Below are 22,686 nucleotides of genomic sequence, written 5' to 3'. Positions count from 1 at the left end.
GTTATGAATTGCAATTTGCAAACAACGGCTCACTGCACTCATCCCCTCCCTTACGAAGCACTACGGAGGCTGACACAGTACAAATATGTGGTCACGTTTTCGTTTCTTTGCAGAAGGAGATTTTTTATAATTGCGTATTTGCGAAACGCGCTCTGTAGAGAAGTTTGTCCGTTTAGTGCTACTGTAGAAACAACATGGTGAAGCCCATGCCGACTGTAGCTGCTCTGTTGGGTTGATCTTGAATTAGTATCTCTGTATTTGACAGCAATAGAGCCACCGTGTCTGATTTTGCCCGTCTGTTCTGCTGACTCTCTCAGTTTTCTATAAATGACACTTTTATGGGTTAAGTAATAGTTCCCTTGCGTCTCCATCCTGAGACTTCTGCACTGCAGATAATGTGTAACTGTCTTTGGCTCCTCACCAGGTTTAGGTGCTTACAAGCGGAGTGAAAGTACAGTCGCAGTGCGTGGTGTACCTTACGTGAAAAATTCAAGATATAAAATAACTGTGTATACACAGGATTGCTCTCACACAGTATATCTGACAATATGTCCCCTGTGCATTTGAGTTGTCTGATGAGTTAACTGACATAGTTTGGTTACTAAAGACACAAATTGAAAATTAGCGCTCAAAAGGAATGGATGGTTTTGTGACTGACCTTGAATTCGTAGGAGTTTCCTCTTCGGACACAAGCTTTATGGGAGGATAGTATTCTAATCAACCACACAGAGCGATTTAAGGTTTGTACTTATTATTGTACTGGTATTTGTGGTTTAATTTAATGCCCCAAAAAACACGTCTTAAACCCTGAGCTAATTTGCGTTCCTTTTGGTAGATCGTGCTATTTTGTGCTATTTCATGCTATTTTGTCCTGTTTAGTAAATCTGGCCCTTAGACTGCAAAACATGAATTAATTGGTATTATTTTACATTTACTTGAAAAGCAAAAGATCTATTAAGTGAGTTCATACTTAAAACAAGTGGAAATAGCTGACAGTGAGGTAAAACAAAACACTTGAAAAGTACATTTTTACCCCATTGGCAGATATTTTTAAGCTAAACTCACCTAATTTTGATCTTTTGATTTCAGAAACCAAGACTTAATATCTACTGTAAGGTCATTTTGCTACAGTATGTAAGTGTTTTTTGATTTAACAATGTTTGAATATTTGTACTAGAGAAAATAATGTGTAAAATAAAACTCTCTCTATAGGATATTGCATTCACACACAAAGCCTGTTTTTTTGTTGTTGTCATTTTGTTGCATAATTTTGTTGCATAATTGACTCAAACTATGTAGTTTTGCACATCTGTATAAATTATATATATATTTTTGTAAATGTAAAAATCTGCATATAAAATATAAACCACCTTTATAATGTGAGTGCATTAAACTAGTATATTTTACAGAAGTATGCCATACAGTACATGCCCATCCTTTTAGAGGAATGGCAGTCTGGCTTTGGTCATTCCAGCAAGAGTTATAAGACGATAACTAAAGATTAAAGTCAAACAGCATTAAGTGTTTCATTTCGACTGGCACATTTTTAAAGATTAACCGATTAGTTCTGCACTTTGTGGCACGGAGCGTAATGCAGACCGCAAAGATGAGGTGCTTCAAAAGTCTAGGGCTGCTTGGAAAGATCAGATTACATTTAAGAGTTTTTCCACCCTCATTTGGCCTATGGAACAAGCGGGGCGATTCGTTTATAGAGTACCCACGCTAAGTGTTCTGTCCATCTTTAGCAACAATGGTTTTGACTGGCATGCTGTCTGAGATAATCCAATCTAAATCTTCTGTTCAACTGCTTAATAGCTGTCATCACATTTGTATTCAGGAACTTCATCCTCCATGAAATATTGGCTGGAGTTAGCCTGGTTTCCCAACAGCTTGTTCTAAAGAACAAAACTTACCTGAGGTAGATTGAGTCCCGAACTCGCAATGTTTCTGCCGCATAAAAATGTCGTGAAATGTAACCTCCTAATAAAGATAATGCCCCGTTATTAGACACACTTTAGGGAATGTTAATGCTAAAATGAACTTTTACCTTGTGGCTTAACTTTACAATTAGATTTTCTGCTCTAATTTCTGGGCAGTTTGTTTCTTAGCCTACTTGCCAAATCCTCTGAGAGCTAAATTGATAGCATCCTTTGGCTTAGAGCCTTTAGGGCTGTGTCCGGGTTATGATCCATGGCTGCAGAGAGAGAGAAGGGGTGAGATAACCCAGCCGTGCCCTCCAGGATTTAGCATGGCTGGGGAGGGGAGAGACGAAAGGGCGCTAGCAAGGCAGAGGGGTGCAGGACGAGCCCGGAGGGAGCGCACATCGCCTCGCTACTAGCCTCTGTGAGCCTGTTTAGTATTCCTGTCACATCAGCTGGAGGGAGCGGCATTAAATTGGGATCAGGCAGATTAGAGTCTAATATAGCCGGCTATTAAAGGCTGCAAATGAGAGTGGTGGGTTACAGCCGGAGCCCGGGCCCCTCACCCAGCCTCTGTGAGTCCCTCAAACAGGCTCTGCAAGGGGAAAAACACAAACAAGAATGGAATAAGAGAATAAGAGAGACTATAATAGAATAGAAGAGAAGTAGAACAGAATATGGTAAAATAGGACTAGAGAATATAGCAGAGCAAAATAAGATACAGTTTGATACATTCTAGAATAATTCAATTTAACAACTTCAGTTCAAAGCTGCCTTAAAGTGATAGATCACCCAAAAATGTGAAAAAAGCAGGCCTCGTCGCCCATTTGCTGCCATAGTAGGGAAATAAATACTATCGGAGTTAATGGGGGATGAGATCTTCTCGGTTATTAACATTCTTTCAAATATCTTCCTTTGTGTTAAGCAAAACAACAAAATGTATACAGGGTTGGAACAATCTGAGGGTGAGTGAAAAATGACAGAATTTTCATTTCTGGGTGATCACTATCAAAACATATTCTTAAAAAAAGTTTGCTTTACAAGTAACTTGGATTTAAATGGAAATAAACTGACTTGAAAATCTAGTTGTATTTCTTAGAACTTATAAGACGAAGTTGAAGTTGGTCGAAGGATTTTTGTGTTTTCCACTCAAACAGGCGTTCCGAGGGAAGGTAAATAAGGCCAACTGTATGTTGACAAATCTAAAAACTTTGAGGACAAAGAAAAATAATTTGTGAATAGTGTGCATACTGCATAAAACATAAAAAAATGCAGGCACACATGGTAGAATGTCAGTCTGAACCCATACACTTATGATGAGAATATTTTACTAGAGTTACTGATCTTGTGTCCTGCAGACATCCTCTCTTCCCTCTTCTGGCCCTGCTCTTTGAGAAGTGTGAGCAAGCCACACAGGGATCAGAATGCATCACCTCAGCCAGCTTTGACGTTGACATTGAGAACTTCGTCCACCAGCAAGAACAGGACCACAAGCCTTTCTTCAGCGAGGACCCTGAACTAGACAACCTGGTAACCGTTCAAAAACCTCTTGCAGTTTTATTGTGCTCAGTTCAGCCATTCAAGTGCACTTAATATGTTTGGTTTACAAACACAACAGTTTGTTTCCCGGGTAAATAAATGTCACAACTGCACTGCCCTCTGCTGGCCAAAATATTGGCATCATGCATTTTCTTTGCATTGTGAGAGAGTGGGGTTGTGCCACTTTGAATAATAACATATACTTGGGGTTTGTGTGATATGATATTTTAATACCCATGTGGCAGCAAGTTTGAATATGGTTCTAGATGTTACTGATAACACACAAACTGATATGTTTTATTCCAGCTTGTACTTAAATTCTAAGGAGTTACTGCTCAGGCCAGGAACACAACATTTTAAACAGAGATATTACTTACAATAACGCATAACCACCTCTCATCTACAGTGTAGTATCCCTTTCCCTATTGTTCTTCCTTTTAAAACTCTCCCCCATTGTATTAATCATCTTTGGCCTAAAGACAGTTAACCGTAATTAGAAATTAGGGAAAAGGAGGAGGGAAAAGGTCACTGTTCATCATTACCGGGACGCTCGGCTGACTTGCGCTGCTCAGTCAATTAACTCTGCATCTGTGTGCTTTACGACACACTGGTCACACGGGTCTTCCGTTCACTAACTCTTCAGCACGACAGTTATAGCGCCGGCACTGTGCTTCCTTCTCGCCTCGGAGAGATGGCACCGAGCCCTGATTAAACGAGCTGCAGTAATTGGCAGATTTATCTCCTCCTTGGCAAAGCATTTTTTAGCCCATTTGCTCGTCCTTGAGTTCTGACTTTGGGCGGCGACTGTTAGAATGGGTAGTTACAACTGTAAGTTCAGTCACGTCCGACTGTATCAGCAAAACGGCGAAGTGTTTGTACCATTAAGCGAAGCAACCAGGCAAACAGTGGCAGGAAAATCTGTCAATCTGGGGAATTGATTTTGTTATTTTGCCACCCTCTTTCATATGAAAAGGGGCTGTTAAATAGTCGATATGGACTGTAAGCTATGTTCCACATCTTCTGAAGCCGTAGGCCTACTGTAGTTTTGTGAGGAATAGACTGACGTTTACAGTAAGTCATTATTTGCTGAAAATCTTCCCATTCATTGAAGCTTTACACATTGAAATAAGGACATCAGGCGCCTATTATCCAAATTGACATTGCGCGCATTGGCTCGTCAGCGTCCATGAAAGGGACTGGTAACTGTACGCAAAAGTAAATTGGAAAACAAAATTAGAAAATTTAGAAAAAAAAGTTTTTTTAGTAAATATAAATACAGTAAATATTATAATTTCCTTCCCTTGTTATAATTATTATCATAATTTTTACTGAATTATTATTATTAATAAATTAATACGAATTCTAGGGGTGTAATGACGCTCAATCTATGACACGATATGATTCATAATCCATCATGATTGCATCACGATATTTTGAACAACATAAAATAAATAACAATTTTAACTAAATAAACCTGAAATTCAAATAACATATTTATTTCCAACACATTGACGATTTCAATACTATTTGTTAATTTTATTACAAAGAAACCGTCAACATTACGTAAAATATGTGTACAATTGCCATAGGTCTACACATGTCATTTTTTTAAATACATCTTTACATCCTTATTAACATAATGATTACTTTCATCATTTTTACAGTGAAAAGCAGATGGATAATTTTTCATTAAAACCTTTTTTTTTGTTTAAGTTTTGGTACTTCTGTGATTTTTGATGCTGTAACTTCAATTTCTTTTGCATCATCGCCATCATCACATCACCTGTATAGTCCTCTGTCATGAACACATAAACATTGCTTGACTTGTTGCTGTAGATGGTGAAGGCGATCCAGGTGTTACGGATCCACCTGCTCGAGCTGGAGAAGGTGAACGAGCTCTGTAAAGACTTCTGCAACCGTTACATCACCTGCCTAAAGACCAAGATGCACAGTGACAATCTGCTACGGAACGACCTGGGCAGCCCGTATTCCCCATCACAGACCAGCCTCGGTTTGCAGCAGGTGACTCACTCATTTCTTTCCTCGGACCTTCGATCTAAACGCTGATTCTAACACATCAACACGTCATACAAATGCACACGTTCTGAGCAGTAACATTTACATTTGCCCAAACAAATCCTTCTCAGAGGGACACAAAAGGTCACACTTGGCTTGCCCTCGCTGCTCCTCCTGACTGAACTTTGCTGACCTCTGCGTGAGGAGACGTTTTAAACGTGTTTGTGTGCAATTTCCGTCTGTGAATTTCAAAAGTGGAAGGTTTTGCGGAAACTAATCTCCTGATGTTTTCTCTTATTCCGATAGGATCTCCTCCAAAACCTATCTCCGTCCCTCACCTCTGTATCCAGCACGGTCAACCCTTCTGGGATCGTGGTCCCTGCCGGCTCGCTGCAACAGAACAACGTTGCCATGACCACCATCAACTCTCAGGTGGTCTCAGGTAAGAGCCAATCACAGCTCTCTTTACCCACAGGGGGCAGAGTTCTGTAAATACCAAACATCTTGGTCCAAATAGCATTTTCATTCTTTACATCTAGCAGAAACAAACATGGGAGCCTGCATTTACTGCAATTAATGTGGATCTTTGAACAACATTCTCTTCACAGCCATCCCACACAGAGTAGCAGTCTTCGCAGAGTGAATAAAGAAAGTGTAATTGGTGTGAAATGAAGCTAATTAGCAGAAAAACAGGAACTCATTGTCCTCCTCTTGAGCCGTACAGAAAACCCTTTTGTTTGATTTTGTCGTGGTGCTCGCGAGATGAATCGGTTTGTTTTTGCGCTGCAGGGTAATTATGTTTTCAATCTTGTTCAGGTATCACCCGTGATAACCCCAGTCCTTTGAATCCCACAGGTGGGACGTTGTATCAGCCAGTGGCAATGGTTACCTCACAGGGGCAGGTGTTAACCCAGGGCTTACCGCAGGGAACCATCCACATCCAAAACAATCAGGTGAGGGCAGCCCTGTTCGACACAAAACGCTCCCTGCTTTTTGCTGCTTTGATGCAGAGACAACACTACGCTGTATCTTAAAAGCGATCCATAGCCAATTTAGGTGTAAAAGTCTGCTTGCTTGGTACAGTAAGCAGACGTTTATTTCTAGAATTATGTCTAGTCTACAATAGACTGTTTCATCGGATGCACGGGCCTGACCCGAGGATAACTCCCGGTCTGTGTTTGGTTATAATATAACTATATGTTTTATATTTAATTTAAATAAATATGAACTTATTCGTAGATTTTATTTGAATATTAATGATATCATATTATATTAAAACTATAGAAATTGATTCTTTGGAGAGGTTGCGTATGATTATGTTGTTGCTGCACAAACCGTCTATACTGCTTATATTGCAAATTCTATACTCTAGATTTTGTATTGCTTTATAATATATAATGATTTTTATTTATAATTAAAATAAAGAATTATATTTAGTTATTAAATAACATTTTCTAATTCTAATAGATTTATAATATGGATAAAACCATTAAAAACAGCTAATATATGTGCAAAGAATTAAAAATCGCATGCAAATTTTATTTATACCAAAATATTTCAATTACATTTTTTATTTGAAGATTTACAAAGGAATAGTTCACCAAAAAACTCATGCCATCCCAGCTTTATACGACCTTCTTTTTCATTTTAACAAAATCAAACATTTAATTTTATTTTTAAATGCTGTTGTTATCTTCTAATATGGTACTCAAATAGTGAAGCTACTACAAGCACATACATTATCATTAAAGTAATCCAAATGACTCACTGGGTTACTAGATATCTTGAAAAAAGATGATGTGAGTGCTACATTCATGCATAGCGGCCTGTTAACAACTTCAAATCTCGTCGGTTCTTGTGTGTCTTGTGATGAAACACGCATTTGACACACAGTCACAAGACACTTTTCTTTTTTGGACAAAAGTACAGCAGAGATAACGTATTTTTGTATGCAAAACCCGGAAGCCAGTTAGCATTTTAGCACATCCGGTGCCATCGCCCCAAAGTCAATGGGTCTTTTTAACGGGTTATTGATAAATTGCTGTAATAAGATCTGTGGTTAAAACACACCAGTTAGAAACCAGCTTGTGATTTGTTAAAGCATTATCGTGTCTTTAAAGCATGGGTTGCTAACAAGTTGCTAAAAGGGACAAGACCCTTTGGCAGGGACGGTAGACGTCCACGTGCATATAAATCTCACAAATAATGCAACATGGGCACACATCTCTAAAAACGTGGATAGAGATGAATTCACGAGGGCACATGGTTTTAATAAAGTTAGAAAAAATAGTTTTGACGGTCGGTGTTGTTGACAACGTTGATATCGAGCGACCGCATCTGTTTCTAGCCTCATGTTAGCTTTTTACTTCTGCCAATTGTATATATGCTTCAAGTAACAAAAGTTGTGTTAGTTTGTAAAGATTATCTTGACAGACAAAATGTGCAAGTATCATTCACCTTTGTTAATCACAGAGCTTATTTTTTTTCGATCTGAAGTCTGGGTAAATGCATAGGCTAGGGAACCAGTGCGGAGCTACCTTCCAGGTTAACCTTCAAAAATGCATCAACCCTGCGGTAGCCTACTCTATTTCTTAAAAGATTCATATTTCTCTGTAACTCATTTTTCATGGTTTGTAGTGTAGTTCTGCTGTTGTCTAGCTGTCGAATGTAAGACAGGTGAGTCAGGTTTGACAGGCAGCTGTGGTCTATGTGGATATCTAACTTTGGGCCAAAGTACAGGCTGGGAAAAGAGTTCCGCCCGTAGCTACAGTACATCTCCGACAAGCTCTCAGTAATAATACCCCCGCATGAAGCCTCCAATTAATTCACCCCGCTTCCTGAATCACACACTTACACGCTCAACCCCAGTTTGTGTGTGTGTGTTTTGAGTAGAGGAAGGGGGTAGAAACCACATGATACCCAGCTGCAAACGTAATGAGGAGGTTGTTTTTAGAGCTTGAATATTATTTATTTATTTAAAAATTTTAAAGTCAGTGGGGAGCTGCTGCTTTTTATGGCTTTTGGTGGCAATGGTAGCATGAAATTAATTATCCTTATTTTCAAAGCGGAAATGTTAATTTTTCCTTTTTTTCTCTCCTTAATTTATTTATCCGTGCATGAAGCGCTTGCAGATTATGCATCTTAAACTTCTCTGAAATGTTAATATGTCAGTCTCCGAAGCGACGGAAAATAAATAGTTCAATAATTTCGCTTGAATCTACTCTCTCGCCTCGGTTTAGTTGCGCTTTAAGTTTGATGAAAGGAAAAAATTGAAGACATTTTCTGAAGCTCTCGTTGCTGATAAAAGGCCTTTGTAAACGTACCCACCTTGGCTTTAATTTTTAGGTATCATTACTCCAATTGCGTTGCTATGGCGACAGAAGGCATTCCTGCCCCTGCCAAAGAATTTGTGACTGGCGACTCTCTTTGTTTCCTTGGCAACTACCCCTCCCTTTCTCTCCTCACTCTTCCGTTTTTCGTCTCTTCCAAGGTGAACCTGGACTTGTCTTCACTCTTAGACGGCGATGACAAGAAATCAAAAAACAAAAGAGGCGTTCTTCCCAAACATGCCACAAACATCATGCGTTCCTGGCTGTTCCAGCATCTCATGGTGAGAAAGAGGACAAGCCTAGTTGCCCCACATTGTTGCCCTTTTAAAGAGTACTTTATTTCAATCATTACATTTTTTAGGTGAACTATCCCTTTAAATCTTACTTAGAGTCCAAGACCCTACAAAAAATAAGAGAAAGCTTGAATATCGCACTCTTTCCTATTGTAAATAAAATGAGCTTTGTCCTATTTTTGTTTTACAGCATCCCTATCCCACAGAGGATGAGAAAAGGCAAATCGCAGGACAAACCAATCTTACCTTGTTACAGGTGAACAACTGGTAAGGATCAGCATAGTTTAACCATAAATTGTGTATAAATTGCAATGCACAGCAATATGGCGCCATCTAATGGCTAGAGACTTTCAGAAACTGAAAACCTCTTACCAGCATAATTTTTTCGATCTCTTATTCTTTCCCTCCCTCAAGGTTTATCAACGCCCGCAGGCGTATACTGCAACCCATGTTGGATGCCAGTAATCCTGACCCAGCCCCCAAAGCCAAGAAGATGAAATCCCAGCACAGACCCACACAACGCTTCTGGCCTGATTCCATCGTAGCCGGAGTCCTGCAGACACACGGATCCCACACTAACTCAGACGGTTAGTTAATAAAAAAGTATATCACACACCCTAATATTGTTGAATGTCATGTGCAATGTCGCATTTTTATTTGCAAATGTTTGTGCGTGTGCATGCTTGTTAGGCTCGCTGGGAATGGACGGCCTGCAGCCTTTGTCCTCGGATTCCGCCACGCTGGCGATGCAGCAAGCTATGTTGGGGGGAACTGACGACTCTATGGACGGGACGGAGGACGAAGAAGAAGAAGAAGAGGAAGAGGATGGAATGGACGACGAGGACGATGAAGAGGAAGATGAAGAAAGCGATGGAATTAGACGGAGAGATCTGGGCCTCAACCATCACGACGGACTGGAGTAAAGGAGCAAACATGTGAAAATGACATAATTGACTTGACTCATACAGTACTTATCCCCATGGCAACGCATTTAAACACCACCTAATTGGTTTCCAATGGACACTAAGTGCCATGGAACGTCCAATCAGAATTTAGGAGGAGGTTAAAGGTGGATTTGGTAAAACCTAATACAAAATTCATCTTTAATATGACATTTTTGGATGAACAATTCAGTTGTGCAAAGAACGTACTGTATTGTATATTGGGCAGATTGCCGACCATGCTACTCTCATGCATATAATCCATTTAAAGCCTTACTTTGTTTCATGTTTTCTTTCGTTCTCAGGTGTCCCAGCATGGCATAATTTCTATCTTCACTTCTTATCAATAACCATGCAATGAATGGATGTTTTAGGCATGTTTTTTGCTTTTTTATTTTTGTAGAGTTAACAAAATAATTCAGTCTTTAAAGTTCGAGAAAAAAGAAACAATCTAAATGCCTGACAGCACAATGTATGTACATTTGATAGTGATGCATTTACACTTCGTATTTATTTTCAAAAACTGAAAAGGATTTTGGATGCCGATTATTCACAGTACAATAAAGGATCAATCTTGCATAAAAAGGCAACTTATATAAATGAGCCTTATTCAGAACAAAAGCATGTTGGGAGACTCAACGCAGAGTGCTAAGCATCTCTTTCAATGTACGGAGCAAAACTCTTATACCTGAACCGCAGGACCTACAAACGTTTACTGAAGAACACTGCAGGAATTAAGACATATTTGCAGGTGCGTACCACATCCTGAAACGCCCCTCTTTATTTTATGTGAAGGACTAAACAAAAACTGTGAAGATGTTTCTGAGCTTTTGAGCTAATTGTGTCTACGGATTTAATCACCTGTTTCTGATGTGATGTTTAGAAAAGACAGAGGATGTTTTTGAATGTTATTGCAGTCGGTCTTTGTGAAGTACATGTTTCTCATTATCCTTTTATGGGTTTTTTTTAATGGTTCTTCCAGAGCAAGTGATGATAGGGGAGGTTTTTCATTTGTTTGTATACATTGTTGTCATAATCTATTGTGTTTCAGTAGACCATTTTTGATAATTAAAAGATATGACTCTTGTGAATCTGTGTTTTGAAGCTGTTACATTACTCTAAATGATAAGCCACATAAAAACTCAGACATTAAAGGGAAAGTTCACACAAAAATGAAAATTCTGTCATCATTTACCCTCTTGTTTAAAACCTGTATGACTGTATTTCTGCAGAATAAAACATTTATTATTATGAAATGGTAACCGAAAACTGCAGTACCCATTCACTTGCACTGGTTTTGTGTCCATACAATAGAAGGGAATAAAGGGTTGGTTTGGTTACCAACATTCTTCAAAGTACCTTCTTTTGTGTTCTGCTGAAGATAGAAAGTCATACAGGTTTGACGTGACAAGGGGGTGAGTACATGATGACAGAATTTTCATTCATTTCAGGACTGCCAGTGTTGTCTTTGATCACTAGAACCCAGAAAAGGGAAATGTTTATATATTTATGAATCACCAGGGAAATGTCTTTAATTCAAAAGATGAAAAGACTACACAGCAGTCCCAAAGATTGAACTATTTGCCTTTAAAATGCATATAATTATGTTTGACTTTCTTTGATGTTTTGCTTATTATTAAGATGTCCGAACCAGGAACCAAAATGTTCATTTGAATAAAATGCATAATCCTGTTCTGTATTTGATGTAGATGGGATGCTGGTTCAGATGTCCGTGCAAAGTTTGCAGGGACGTCAGTATATCTATTGAATATCTATTGAGCCTATTGAAATGCATAGCTATAGAATAACAAAAAACTAAAAGCCAGTTATAGCCTCAGTTCTCCAAAATTAATGTGAGGTTCTCGTCCTTCAACTATTATAGGCACCTTTTATGTATATATCTTTGTTGATCACGATATCAACAGAACATGTACTTAGTTTTATTCCCAAAATGAGGAAATTAAAGAAATTTTTTGTTAGTGTATTTTCAGACTGCAGCTATAAACTTCTAGAAGGTTTGTATCCATCTGAAATAACACGGAAGGCAGTTCTCTACATGTAATGGTGCACATGGTTATAAAGCTAGGGCTGTTCAGTATAAATAGCGTGAGAAATGACAGAGGTAAGAAAAGCCACATGGCCGGGCGCATTTGATGTGGATTTGTGCGACTGGGCTGAGCATGTCATGTGATTCGGTCGAACTACAGGACATCTCCACCCTTACAGTATCCTCCCTTTCTGTGTTGCCGCTGTTTGTGCCCTAGCAGAACTCTTTGAATTATCCTGTATCCCAGTCCCGGCCCACAGCCTCTCATTTTACACAGACCTCCTTCAGTATTAAAGACCTTCGCCAACATCCCTGTCCTCTCCAGCCTCAGGACCAGTTTAATGTTGGATTGAGACTGGATACATTCTCCTGCTGGACGAGGAACTCTTAAGGTACTGTAAAATCAATTGTTTAAAAATATTGTGTGACCTAATAATCATTGTTTAACCCCTTTATACTCTAAACATTTTTGGTGTTCATGGTAATGATGGGATGATGTCATGTCGTTCAAAACCTGTACATATCTCTTTTAATTTTTTTTATATTAATATATATATATATATCAGTATACAATGTAAGTCAATGTAAGTCAATTGTGTACAGGTTTGGAATGACACGAGGGTGAATAATAAAAGTATGTTACTTTTTGGGTGAACTATCCCTTTAATTTGATAATTATTGTGTCGTATTACTAGTCTATTATTAAGTGAACCACATTATTAAGCTGTTGAGATATACAAGTAGTTGACAAGTAAAAATTTACATACTTTTTATAATGTAACGGTATGATATAAGAATAGTAAAAATGTCACATTACCTAAAATGCTTTATTATATTTTCACTTTCCAGTATCCATTCATACAAGATTTTAGGTTAACATAATGATTTAATGATGATTTAGATATGACAGTTGACAAAAATATTTCAAAACATACTATTCCTATTCCATACTATTCCTGGAAACACTTTCCAACATGCATTCGTATACATTTTAATCTAGATGATTATCACAAAATTGGAAACTTGCTGTTTGTAAGACGACAATCAACCAAAAATAGCTTTGTGCTTTTTAATTGCCCTCCACAGTTGCCAGCATGTCTATTGCCAACGCAGCCGCCCAGGCGATGCTCTCCGATGCCCTGCTGAGGGACAGTAACGGCGACAGTCGCATCAAGCACCTGGAGTTGGAATTGCCTCTGGATAAAGTCATCAAGTTCGTGTCTGTGGGCCTACCGCTCCTTCTGGTGTCCATGGCCTTTGCCAGAGAGATTTCCATCGGTTAGCATCTCTTTCCTCTTCTCTAGTGTCCGTGCACAAATCACGGGGTGTCAGAACAGCATTGGCACTGCAGTAATTCTGTAAGCCCTTGAGTTAATTGACTGACCATCAGCTTGAGCGCCTTGCTGGTGGAATGTTGGATTCAACAACTGATGTGACTCCCTAACGGCTTAGGGATCAAAATTGCCAGTTAAGCATCCGTTAATCATTATTAGCTATTTATAGGACACCTCTAACCAACCGGAGTTGCTTTCAAGGGAATAATCTTTAGTGACTAGAACGCTATAAATGCCAATTCTGTTTCACAGCCGGAGGAAAGTTGGCTATAGATGCCGGTAACTTCTAACCATCCTGCCAAAGCTGCATTGGAGAGACGTGTGTGTTTCGTGCAGACAGCTGACTTTGAGGTTGCAATCAGCTCCTCTGGAGCTGGTCTGCAATCATCTCACACAGATGTTAATTGGCAGGAGGATGATTAAGTGAGACGTGCAGAGATGACAAGAGCCTGTAATTACAGCCAGCCTGCTCTTTCCCAGCTCTCGATTTCAGACTAACTGAGGATATGCTAATTAAAGCAGGACGTGCCAGGCAAGCAGACACTGATTTTGAATGGGTCCGATTGGGGTCTGACAACACTCAGGTTATTTGGCTAGAATCTATCAACACAAACTTTACTGTGGAAGAGCCATTTCGCAAACGGAAATGAATGATGGAGACCAGGGGTACAAAAGTCTGAGACCCCTACATTGTAAAAAATGCTGGGTGAGTTAAATGGGCAAAATAGAGACTCAAGCCCTGGTTTGGTCAAATATGGACATTTTCCATTGAAACCAACAGTTGAGTTTGTTCATGTTATACCCATGGACTAAATCAATCCTGCACTTTTTAGAGTATGCTAAAATGTTTTTAGTGTGCATAGTGCATTGCGTACAACGCTCAAAAAATGCAGAGTTGCTTTCAAGCCAAGCTCAGGGTCAAAAACGGAAAAACCCAAACGGTGGGTTATGTTAACCCAGAAAAAGTTTATTTTGAGCCAACAAAACCACCCATTTTGCAAAATTACACTTTGGGTAAACAAATAAGATTAATTGGAATATGTTCACACAGTCTGAAAATGTCGGGTTATTTTTAAATAACAGAAAATGTTTATATTTGACCCAACAATGGGTCAAACACAACCCAGCTTTCAGACTTTTACTGTCTGGTTTTACATATATCTTTACTTGACATGGATTCAAGTTATTGCAAAACCTGACAATCCATGTTTTTTTCCAGCGTGACTCGAGTATTCTAAACAGCATTCTGTGTTCTTCAATAAAAGCAATGGTATTTTTTAGTGCTAACCATTCATAAAGGACTCACTATATCTATGCCACAATTTTGTTTATACTATATTATATTTAGCAATAGAGCATCATTTAAAAGATGTCTTCTTTAAAAAAACTATGTAACCTCAGGGTTGTGGACATTTTTTTGACAGCTTGGCATCAGATACCTATTTATATCTCTTCTTGTTTTGTACAGATTTTGGTATATCCTTGGTATATAATTTGCAGAAGGTTTTGAGGAGTTCAGTTCTCTGTAACATCTGTGGGGCATGTCATGTTCAGTAAATTGGAGGTTGACTGTAGGTTTTGGAGGGTGGCACACATGTTTAAGTGGTCTTTATGCAGTATGGTTTGGCCTCCTCTCAGCCATGGAGACACACCCTCCTGAAGCTAGCAAAATCCTCCACAAAAAAGGGTGTTTCCTTACCACCCTGATAGTTCACCATCTGTATCTCTGGAAAATATCTAACCACACAGCTCTTGTCCGGCCTCTCCACATATACACAGAGCTCTCAAGTTTTATGTGAGAATACATCTGTTAGGGTAGGTGCCATTCAAATTCGGCCCTCCTAATTCTCGCAAGTTTAGCTATTTTAACTATAATTGCCCAGCACAAATAAAAATTATAACAATTGCTAAATCTGACAAAGGACAGACAAACTCATCCAAATAAGACAAACATTTGTATATATTTTTAAATAATTTATAAAAAAAATTAAAATAAATTGCTCACAAACAAGCCAGCAAATCAACGAACATACATACTGCACTAATATCAGGATTGTAGAACTTGCATCATGTATGTGAAGCTGTGTGTGTAAAACATTACTGAAATGATCACCAGACCACCCTGCATCAAGAGATGTTGCCTAGTCTTAGCATGGCTGAAAGAAGATTAGGTAACACTTTACACTAAGGTACTCTTTATAAAGCATTTATAAATGTGTTGATTCATTATTAATAAGTCATCTACAAATGCATTATGAAGCAGTTATAACTGCATGAATAAAAAGAGGGATTCTAACGCAATACCTGCCAAATAGTGAGACATTTTTAACTTGCATGTTATAAATGCTTGATAAATGTATTTATTCATTTTTTATTTTACTCGAAAGCAGATACATTATTATCTTGATGTTTGTAATATAGGCTGTCAGACCGGACACTGTGGGGTGTTATGTTGTTTTTCTTATACCTGCTCACTATTTGGCAGGCATTTCATTAGAATCCCCCTTTTTATTCATGCAGTTATAACTGCTTTATAATGCATTTGTAAATGACGTATTAATCATCAAGGAACACATTTATAAATGCTTCATGAAGGGTACCTTAGTGTTAAGTGTTACCGTAGCAATTTTAGCATGACTCTTGCTATATTCCCCAACATCAGCTCTCACTATCTATCTTACTATTTACCAGGAAACATAAAATCCAAATGCAAATTTAAAGTGAATACATTACATTACATATAGGCTAAATTACTCAATTTAAGGCGGATTTAAGGAAGAAAACATTATTATTGCTTTTGATATTGTAATCATGATTTTAAACATCACATAAAACATTAAACCAGTTAAACTGCATGTCATATTCTTTTAGACTTGGCAGACAACCTGTGTGATGGTGTTTATTGTGGGTTTTGAATGAGTAAATCTTCACATTGTTTCTTTTAGCAGCATGAAACGTTTATTTAAAACAGGAATAAACAGAAAGCGAGCGAAAAAACATCTCTGAACCACGTGTGTTATAATTTAGCGTTATAACGAATGAAGCTGATTGCATGAAAGTCCTGTAATAATAAATATGTCTGATTGACCGTCAGCTCTGTTGTTTCTGTAAGCAAGCGTGAAGCGGCTGCACGAACAAAGCTGGGCAACACCGATGACTCAACTAAACTTCTGATTGGTCTTTTCGTTCGTGCGCTGTCTATGATTGGTTATAATGCTCTGCGCTGTGAGTAACACAGAACATTTTGAAAAATATCTGAAGCACCGTGATCAGATCTTCAGATTTTATTTTCCTCGTCTATGAATTGTATGAAGTGGGACAAATTGTCCCTTTACTTCTCGGCGTCAGAAATACAAGGTGTGTGGGGCGTGTGTCTCACGGTGAATGCGTGTGACATGAGAACCCTGCTTATACACCATCAGAATATTATATATGTCAGAATATTGTTATTTAGAGCTCGGCATATTCATTTTCTCTGCTTCTTTCAGGCCCACAGATCAGCTGCTTTCCTCCCAACAACTTCACAGCAAAGCAGGCAGCATATGTAGACACATACTGCTGGGACTCCCTCATGCATCATGAGTTTGACGCAGATGGGAACTTTGAAGAACGTTCACTGTGGGTGCACAAAGTAAGTGGTAAAACTCTGCTACAGGTGGATGGACAAATCTCACAGGATAAAATAAAAGAAGTTATCAAGTGTTAAGAAGATTATTTGGAGATGAAATGGGGAATTTTGCCTAGGTTTGCTAATGAGAGTTTTTCATGAGCAAAACATTTTTTTGATAGGGCTGAATATATCAATTGTACTTTGTAGCTCCGTCTGTAGGACCTTAAGGCGGAACATTTTATACAAAATTGATACTTAAAGGAAATATCACTTCATTATGTTTCTTAAAATGTAACTATAGCATTTTCCAACAATATTTGAAAACACAATGCAGAACAATATTAAACAATACTGTACTGTACTGTACTATACTTTAATAGTATTATAGTATACTTTTACTATAATGTAATCAGTTTGTCTCATCTGATGTCTGATCTTCTTGGCTCCTTCAGATGTTTCCATACTCCTTATTGGTCATGGCGGTGATGATGTACATACCTTCCTTGATATGGCGTTTTCTGGCCGTGCCCAGCTTGAGCTCTGACTTGCTCTTCATCATCGACGAGCTGGACAAATCTTACAATCGTTCTGTCCGTCTGGCTCAGAGCATCCTGGAACTCAAAGAGAGATCAGAAGACCCTCTGCAGTTTCAGACTGAGCTTGAGAGGTATGTGCTATTATCAACAGTTTTCACTTTGTGTGGCAACAACATCATGAAATCTCTCATTGGTTGGACAAAATCCTGCATTTTCACCATATGTAAATTGCAACATACTGTAAGAATTACACACGATAAAAATGATGTCAAACTGCTTGCTCCTGAACTCACAAAACCATTATAATGATGCGTTTCATGCTTGTCTTTTCAGAGCCAGGAGCAAGCGATACTTTGAGTACCCCCTGCTGGAGAGATACATGCAGTGCAAGCATGGCTCCTACTTCCTGGTCAGCATGCTCTTCTTGCGAGGTTTCCTTCTGCTGACCTTCATGTCCGCATCGTGCCTGTACCTGATTTACTTCCACCTCTCCGCCTTCCTCCAAGATGAATTCAGCTGTTTCGTACGCACCGGGCTCCTGCGTGACCAGCCCTGGGTGCCTGAGCTAGTTCAGTGTAAAATGACGGGCCTGCTTGTGTTCCAGGTCATTAGTGTGGCTAACGGTGCCATCTATGTGCTGCTGGGCCCTATTGTTCTCTTTAGCCTGCTGCGCTTGTTCTGTTGGGACACGTCCTTTCTCTCTCTTTATGAGGTGCTGCCTGCATTAGGCCTCATCAGCGGACAGAAACTGGGCTGCCCGCTTAATGACCTCAACGTGCTGCTTCTCTTCCTACGCGCCAACGCAGCCCAACTGCGCTCGTACGGCCGCCTGAGGGCCGTGTGTTCCCTCGCGCCTCCTCGACTGAAGGGAGGGAAGCGCATGTTGACGGCGGAGCAGGCTGAGGAGGCTGCAGAGGCTGCAGAAGAGCTCGAGGAGGAGATTAGAGAGGCCAGAGAGGAGGGCAAGCTCAATCTCGTCGACCTCATGACTGTACTGGGAGCAGCCAGAGGGAACGCAGTGCACTGCCCAGAGCAGCGCCCTCTTGTGGAGGAAGACATGACGCTCGGTACAGTCACTCTGATAAATGTACTCAAATGCATCACGCTAGTTGGCGTTTTCGTGGCTATTATTTGGAACGTTCAGAAAATCGTCAAATGAGGTTGCTGTGGATTGCATTGACCTTCGATATACAGCATATATGTGATTTATGTAGTAAAACCTATATCAGTGAATTTCTTTATCAAAAACTAAAAAAGGCATTCAAAGACATACATTTAGATTCACATTTCACCCTCTAAAAGTTGGTGGTCAGTGTGAAATAAGTTTAATGGGAGGCTTTAATTATTTCTAGACTGACATAAACACATTGCACTTTATGTCTTAGGCTTTAAAAAATAAATGTTTTTATTTTTTTTACAGAGCCTAACCACCAGGTGTACCATGAGTTGAAGGAGACTACAACATGTTGTTTTGCCTAAACACCGACCAATGGACTGGGCCTGTATGAATCTAGATGGCCTCAGAGCAGCTAAATCTCTGATATGAAATAATGATGAACAGAGGGGTTAGTTTATTCTTCAACAAAAAAATTATTAAGAAAGCCCAGACTTAAAATAATCCCTATGGATGTCTCACACGAAGCACCTTAGGAATACAGAACAAGTTTGTTAACGTCGTGAAAAAGCCTCCAATAGAAAGGTTCCATAAACTTGAGGATCTTTATTTATTATTATTAATATCTATTATGGGTTTTATTCTATACTAAGTATGATACTTTTTTATCTGCCTTAAAGTTGATTAATCAGTCTTTTGTAAGTAGGCGAAATAAAAAACATATTTTTCTTTGTCTCTTCAGTTGTCATTCATTTTCACATTTCCAAGGATTTAAAGGTCTAAGAACGAAATTTAGCGGCATCTAGAGGTGAGGTTGCAAATTGCAACCAACGGCTCACTCTAACCCTCCCTTTCGAAGCACAACGGGGGCTGACACAGGACCAAGATGTCGTAATTTTAATAATATACTGTATATTAATTATAAGTATATTCTTTAATACATTACATTATAGAAACATATCTAAAGCTTTTTATTAGAGATTTATACAGATTAGTATTCCACAAGACAACACCATCCTGTGCCTCAATGGAAACTATCACTACATCCTACGAAAATTAACTCTCTTAAATCTTTTGAAGTTTTAGTGTGAGTTACAACACTGAAGTTGTCAGCGGACCACATCGCTTTATATTAAATCAATATCAGACAAGCAAGTGGGTCTATAGATTATCCTTATATCAGCACTCTTAATGTAAAGCGCAGAAAATATGATATATCAAGAGGACCTGGACGAAAAGTACAGTGCACCCATATAAATGAAGAAATGTTTCATTTCAGCTAAGATACTGGAAATATTGATGCATTTTCTTTCTTTCCTAGAACAATAGCATATTATCTTTGCAGTATTTTAGAAACACATAATTTACCGTTGTCAGCTTCTTCCTTTCTGTTTTTGCTGTGGCTCATTGAAAGTCTGTTTGGAAAGGCGCTACTGTGTCCTCATGCTCAGTCCATCTGCTGCCCTCTCTGTGTGAGATCCATTTGCTCAGCACCAATGTTTGATCTCAAAGACCTTTTATGCTCACAGTATGGCCACAGACAGAAGCATGAGGAGGGGAATAGGCAAAACAGTGTGGGTTTTATTGAACAAAAGTAAATTAGATGCTAGTTATTTGAATTTAATAAACGATTTCAGGTAAAACATTGAACAAGTTCACAGCTCATTTTTGCATCATGTTCATGTCTAACAAACATACATGGATACATATTCGGTAGGTGACTTGTCTTTCTTTTTTCACTCTCTTTTGTAGTAGTTAAGGACCGGTTATTTAATGTATTGTAGCGCCAGCAGAAAACTGGGTCAATCCTGTAACACAGCTTTAATATCATAGTTTGTGACGCAAGTCAGTCCGACCTGTGATGAGAGTTGAGTAAATGAGTCTAAAAGCCGGGAGAAACTCAATTAGTATGATGGAGGACTAATGCAGAGATCTGCCCAGAGGATGCAGCCCTTATTATATTTTCAGAGGTGACAGAACCACAAATAGTAAATTAGCTTTAGAGAAATTACGTCATTTTTATTTTCCACATTGCAGGGAATCATACAGCATACTATGAAGTTCACTGAAGAATATGAAATAGTTCAATAGCTGAGAGCAGAGCGGGCCGGTTCATAAGTCTGAAATAACGAGTGAAGATATGGGGGTGCCAAACCAGTGGTGATTTTGTAGGCCAAGAGCAGAGATTTGACTTAGATGCGAGCGACTATAGGCAGGCAGTGCAATCTTCTGAAGAGGTCTGGTTGTACAAGATTGAAGACCAGCTATTAGAGCATTGCAATAGTCCAGTCTTGACAGGAAAAGAGCCTGATCTTGCGTAGCATGCTCAGACAGGAAAGATCTAATTCTCCTAATATTGTAAAGAATCAATCTACAGGACCTGGAGGTGCTGACAAACTGTGGAATTCTGCTGATCATCAATTACCACTCCCAGGTTTCTGGCCGATCTGGAAGGAGTAGTGGTGGTACCTAGTTGGTTGGAAAGGGCGTGCTGAGTCTTCAGGATCGGCCGGGATCACGAACAGTTCAGTTTTTGGAAGGTTCATATGCAGGTGACGGTCCTTCATCCAGAGTGAAATGTTGCTCAGTCATGCTCAGATGCACACAGAAACCGTTAGATCATCAGACTGAAATGACAGGTGGAGCTATGTGTCATCCCCATAGCAGTGAACGTGATAGTCATGTTTCTGAATAACAGAGCCTAAGAATGTCGTGTATATGGAGAAGAGCAGTGGTCCAAGAACTGAGCCCTGGGGCACCCCTGTACTGAGATGCTGGGACTCAGAGACCTCACCTCTCGGGGATACTCTGAATGACCTATCCGAGCGGTAGGACTCAAACTACCATAGCACCATTCCAGAGACACCCATTGTCTTGAGGGTCGACTTGAGGATGTGGTGGTTGACAGTGTCAAAAGCGGCAGATAGATCCAGGAGGATGAGTGCAGGTGATTTAGAGGCCACCCTTGCCAGTCTCAGGGCTTCAATGACTGAGAGGAGTGCAGTCTCTGTGGAATGATCGCTCTTGAAACCAGACTGGTTGCTGTCCAAGAGGTTGTTCTGTGTGAGAAATGAGGAGAGCTACCACTCACTCAAGGGTTTTTGCACTGAAGGGGAGCAGAGATACGAGTCTGAATTTGCCTAGCAGTGCAGGACCAATATGATACATTTCCTTTAAAAATGACAGGCGTTACTCAGCTGTGACGTTACTTCCAGTAAAAACATTGCTGCTAGGGATATTATTTTGGGATATGATTCTGACTCTATAGTTAGAACAATGCTTGTTGTGAATTTAAGAAATTTTCTTTGTACATTTTACACACATAAGTGTAAATTAAATGTATGTACTGATACTGACCCTTTTACTTTTATGTAGTTCAATCCGTTTCCTTGTTCCATGCTGATTGAGGATACTATTTACACCCTGTATGTATGCAATGTATGCATATGAAAATGTTAAACTCATTTATACATTAAATGTGAACGTCATCTTTGTATCTCTATAGTGAAGTTCAATAACAAAATTAAAAAAGGGGGACAAATCGTGAATTGCGTTTCGGAGCGGAATTCAGGGCAAATTGTGTATCCCATCAACACAAAAAAGAAAGAAGGGGTTTGCATGTTTGAGTAGAGAAATTATACATTATCATGTATTCATCAGTGTGAGTTTTCATGCGGGGTAAAATACATTTATTTAGCTTTGCTCTGCGCCCATCGATTGCATCAAACACCAGTTTTTTTCTCCAGGAATGTTGCAATTTCTTTTTCTCAAGAAACCGACCACTCAGGAAAGTACCAACCGACGTACATGTTAAACTAGCCAATCGTCGATGAGAAGTTACATACGCACCAGCCAATAGGATTAAAACTTTGCCAATTAGTTCGGCATTCAAAGTAAGTGTGTGACCAGGATACACACTTACCAGGATTGTCTTTTGAAAACAGAAACACATATTTTAAAGTTCCTTAAGAAAAAACAAGCAACTCAGCACATGCAAGATGACATGCT

General features: G+C 39.2%; 2 protein-coding genes across 4 annotated transcripts in view; both read left to right on the top strand.

Moving 5' to 3' along the window:
• The window catches only part of LOC306889481 (homeobox protein PKNOX2-like), a 51,566-nt gene extending 40,361 nt beyond the window's left edge, over positions 1 to 11,205 (top strand). Inside the window, exons 5-12 of one of the 2 annotated variants that reach the window (XM_079448464.1) lie at positions 3,278 to 3,449; positions 5,295 to 5,480; positions 5,781 to 5,916; positions 6,330 to 6,427; positions 8,965 to 9,084; positions 9,287 to 9,363; positions 9,511 to 9,683; positions 9,787 to 11,205. In XM_079448464.1, the coding sequence (XP_079304590.1) occupies positions 3,278 to 3,449; positions 5,295 to 5,480; positions 5,781 to 5,916; positions 6,330 to 6,427; positions 8,965 to 9,084; positions 9,287 to 9,363; positions 9,511 to 9,683; positions 9,787 to 10,019 (1,195 nt within the window). In that variant the 3' untranslated portion in view covers positions 10,020 to 11,205. The remainder of the gene's footprint in view (positions 1 to 3,277; positions 3,450 to 5,294; positions 5,481 to 5,780; positions 5,917 to 6,329; positions 6,428 to 8,964; positions 9,085 to 9,286; positions 9,364 to 9,510; positions 9,684 to 9,786) is intronic. The other variant, XM_079448465.1, reaches the window with a different exon arrangement.
• Positions 11,206 to 12,404: 1,199 nt separating this feature from the next.
• Positions 12,405 to 19,412, top strand: LOC306889712 (pannexin-3-like; the record flags this gene model as incomplete). 2 transcript variants are annotated; one of them, XM_079448950.1, is made up of 6 exons in its annotated part: positions 12,405 to 12,476; positions 13,171 to 13,362; positions 16,907 to 17,049; positions 17,481 to 17,695; positions 17,898 to 18,631; positions 18,985 to 19,412. In XM_079448950.1, the coding sequence occupies 5 exons, from the start codon at positions 13,179 to 13,181 to the stop codon at positions 19,041 to 19,043; spliced, it is 1,335 nt and encodes a 444-aa protein (XP_079305076.1). The 2 variants fall into 2 exon arrangements, with proteins under 2 accessions (XP_079305076.1, XP_079305075.1); XM_079448949.1 differs by lacking the exons at positions 12,405 to 12,476; positions 18,985 to 19,412 and having other exon boundaries at positions 13,179 to 13,362; positions 17,898 to 18,723.
• Between the last annotated feature and the right edge of the window lie 3,274 nt (positions 19,413 to 22,686).

This window comes from Barbatula barbatula (assembly GCF_947034865.1).
Source record: "Barbatula barbatula genome assembly, chromosome: 24".
NCBI classification, from domain to species: domain Eukaryota; kingdom Metazoa; phylum Chordata; class Actinopteri; order Cypriniformes; family Nemacheilidae; genus Barbatula; species Barbatula barbatula.
The sequence above is the reverse complement of the archived record's forward strand: the minus strand, read 5'-3'. Positions and strand labels throughout refer to the sequence as shown.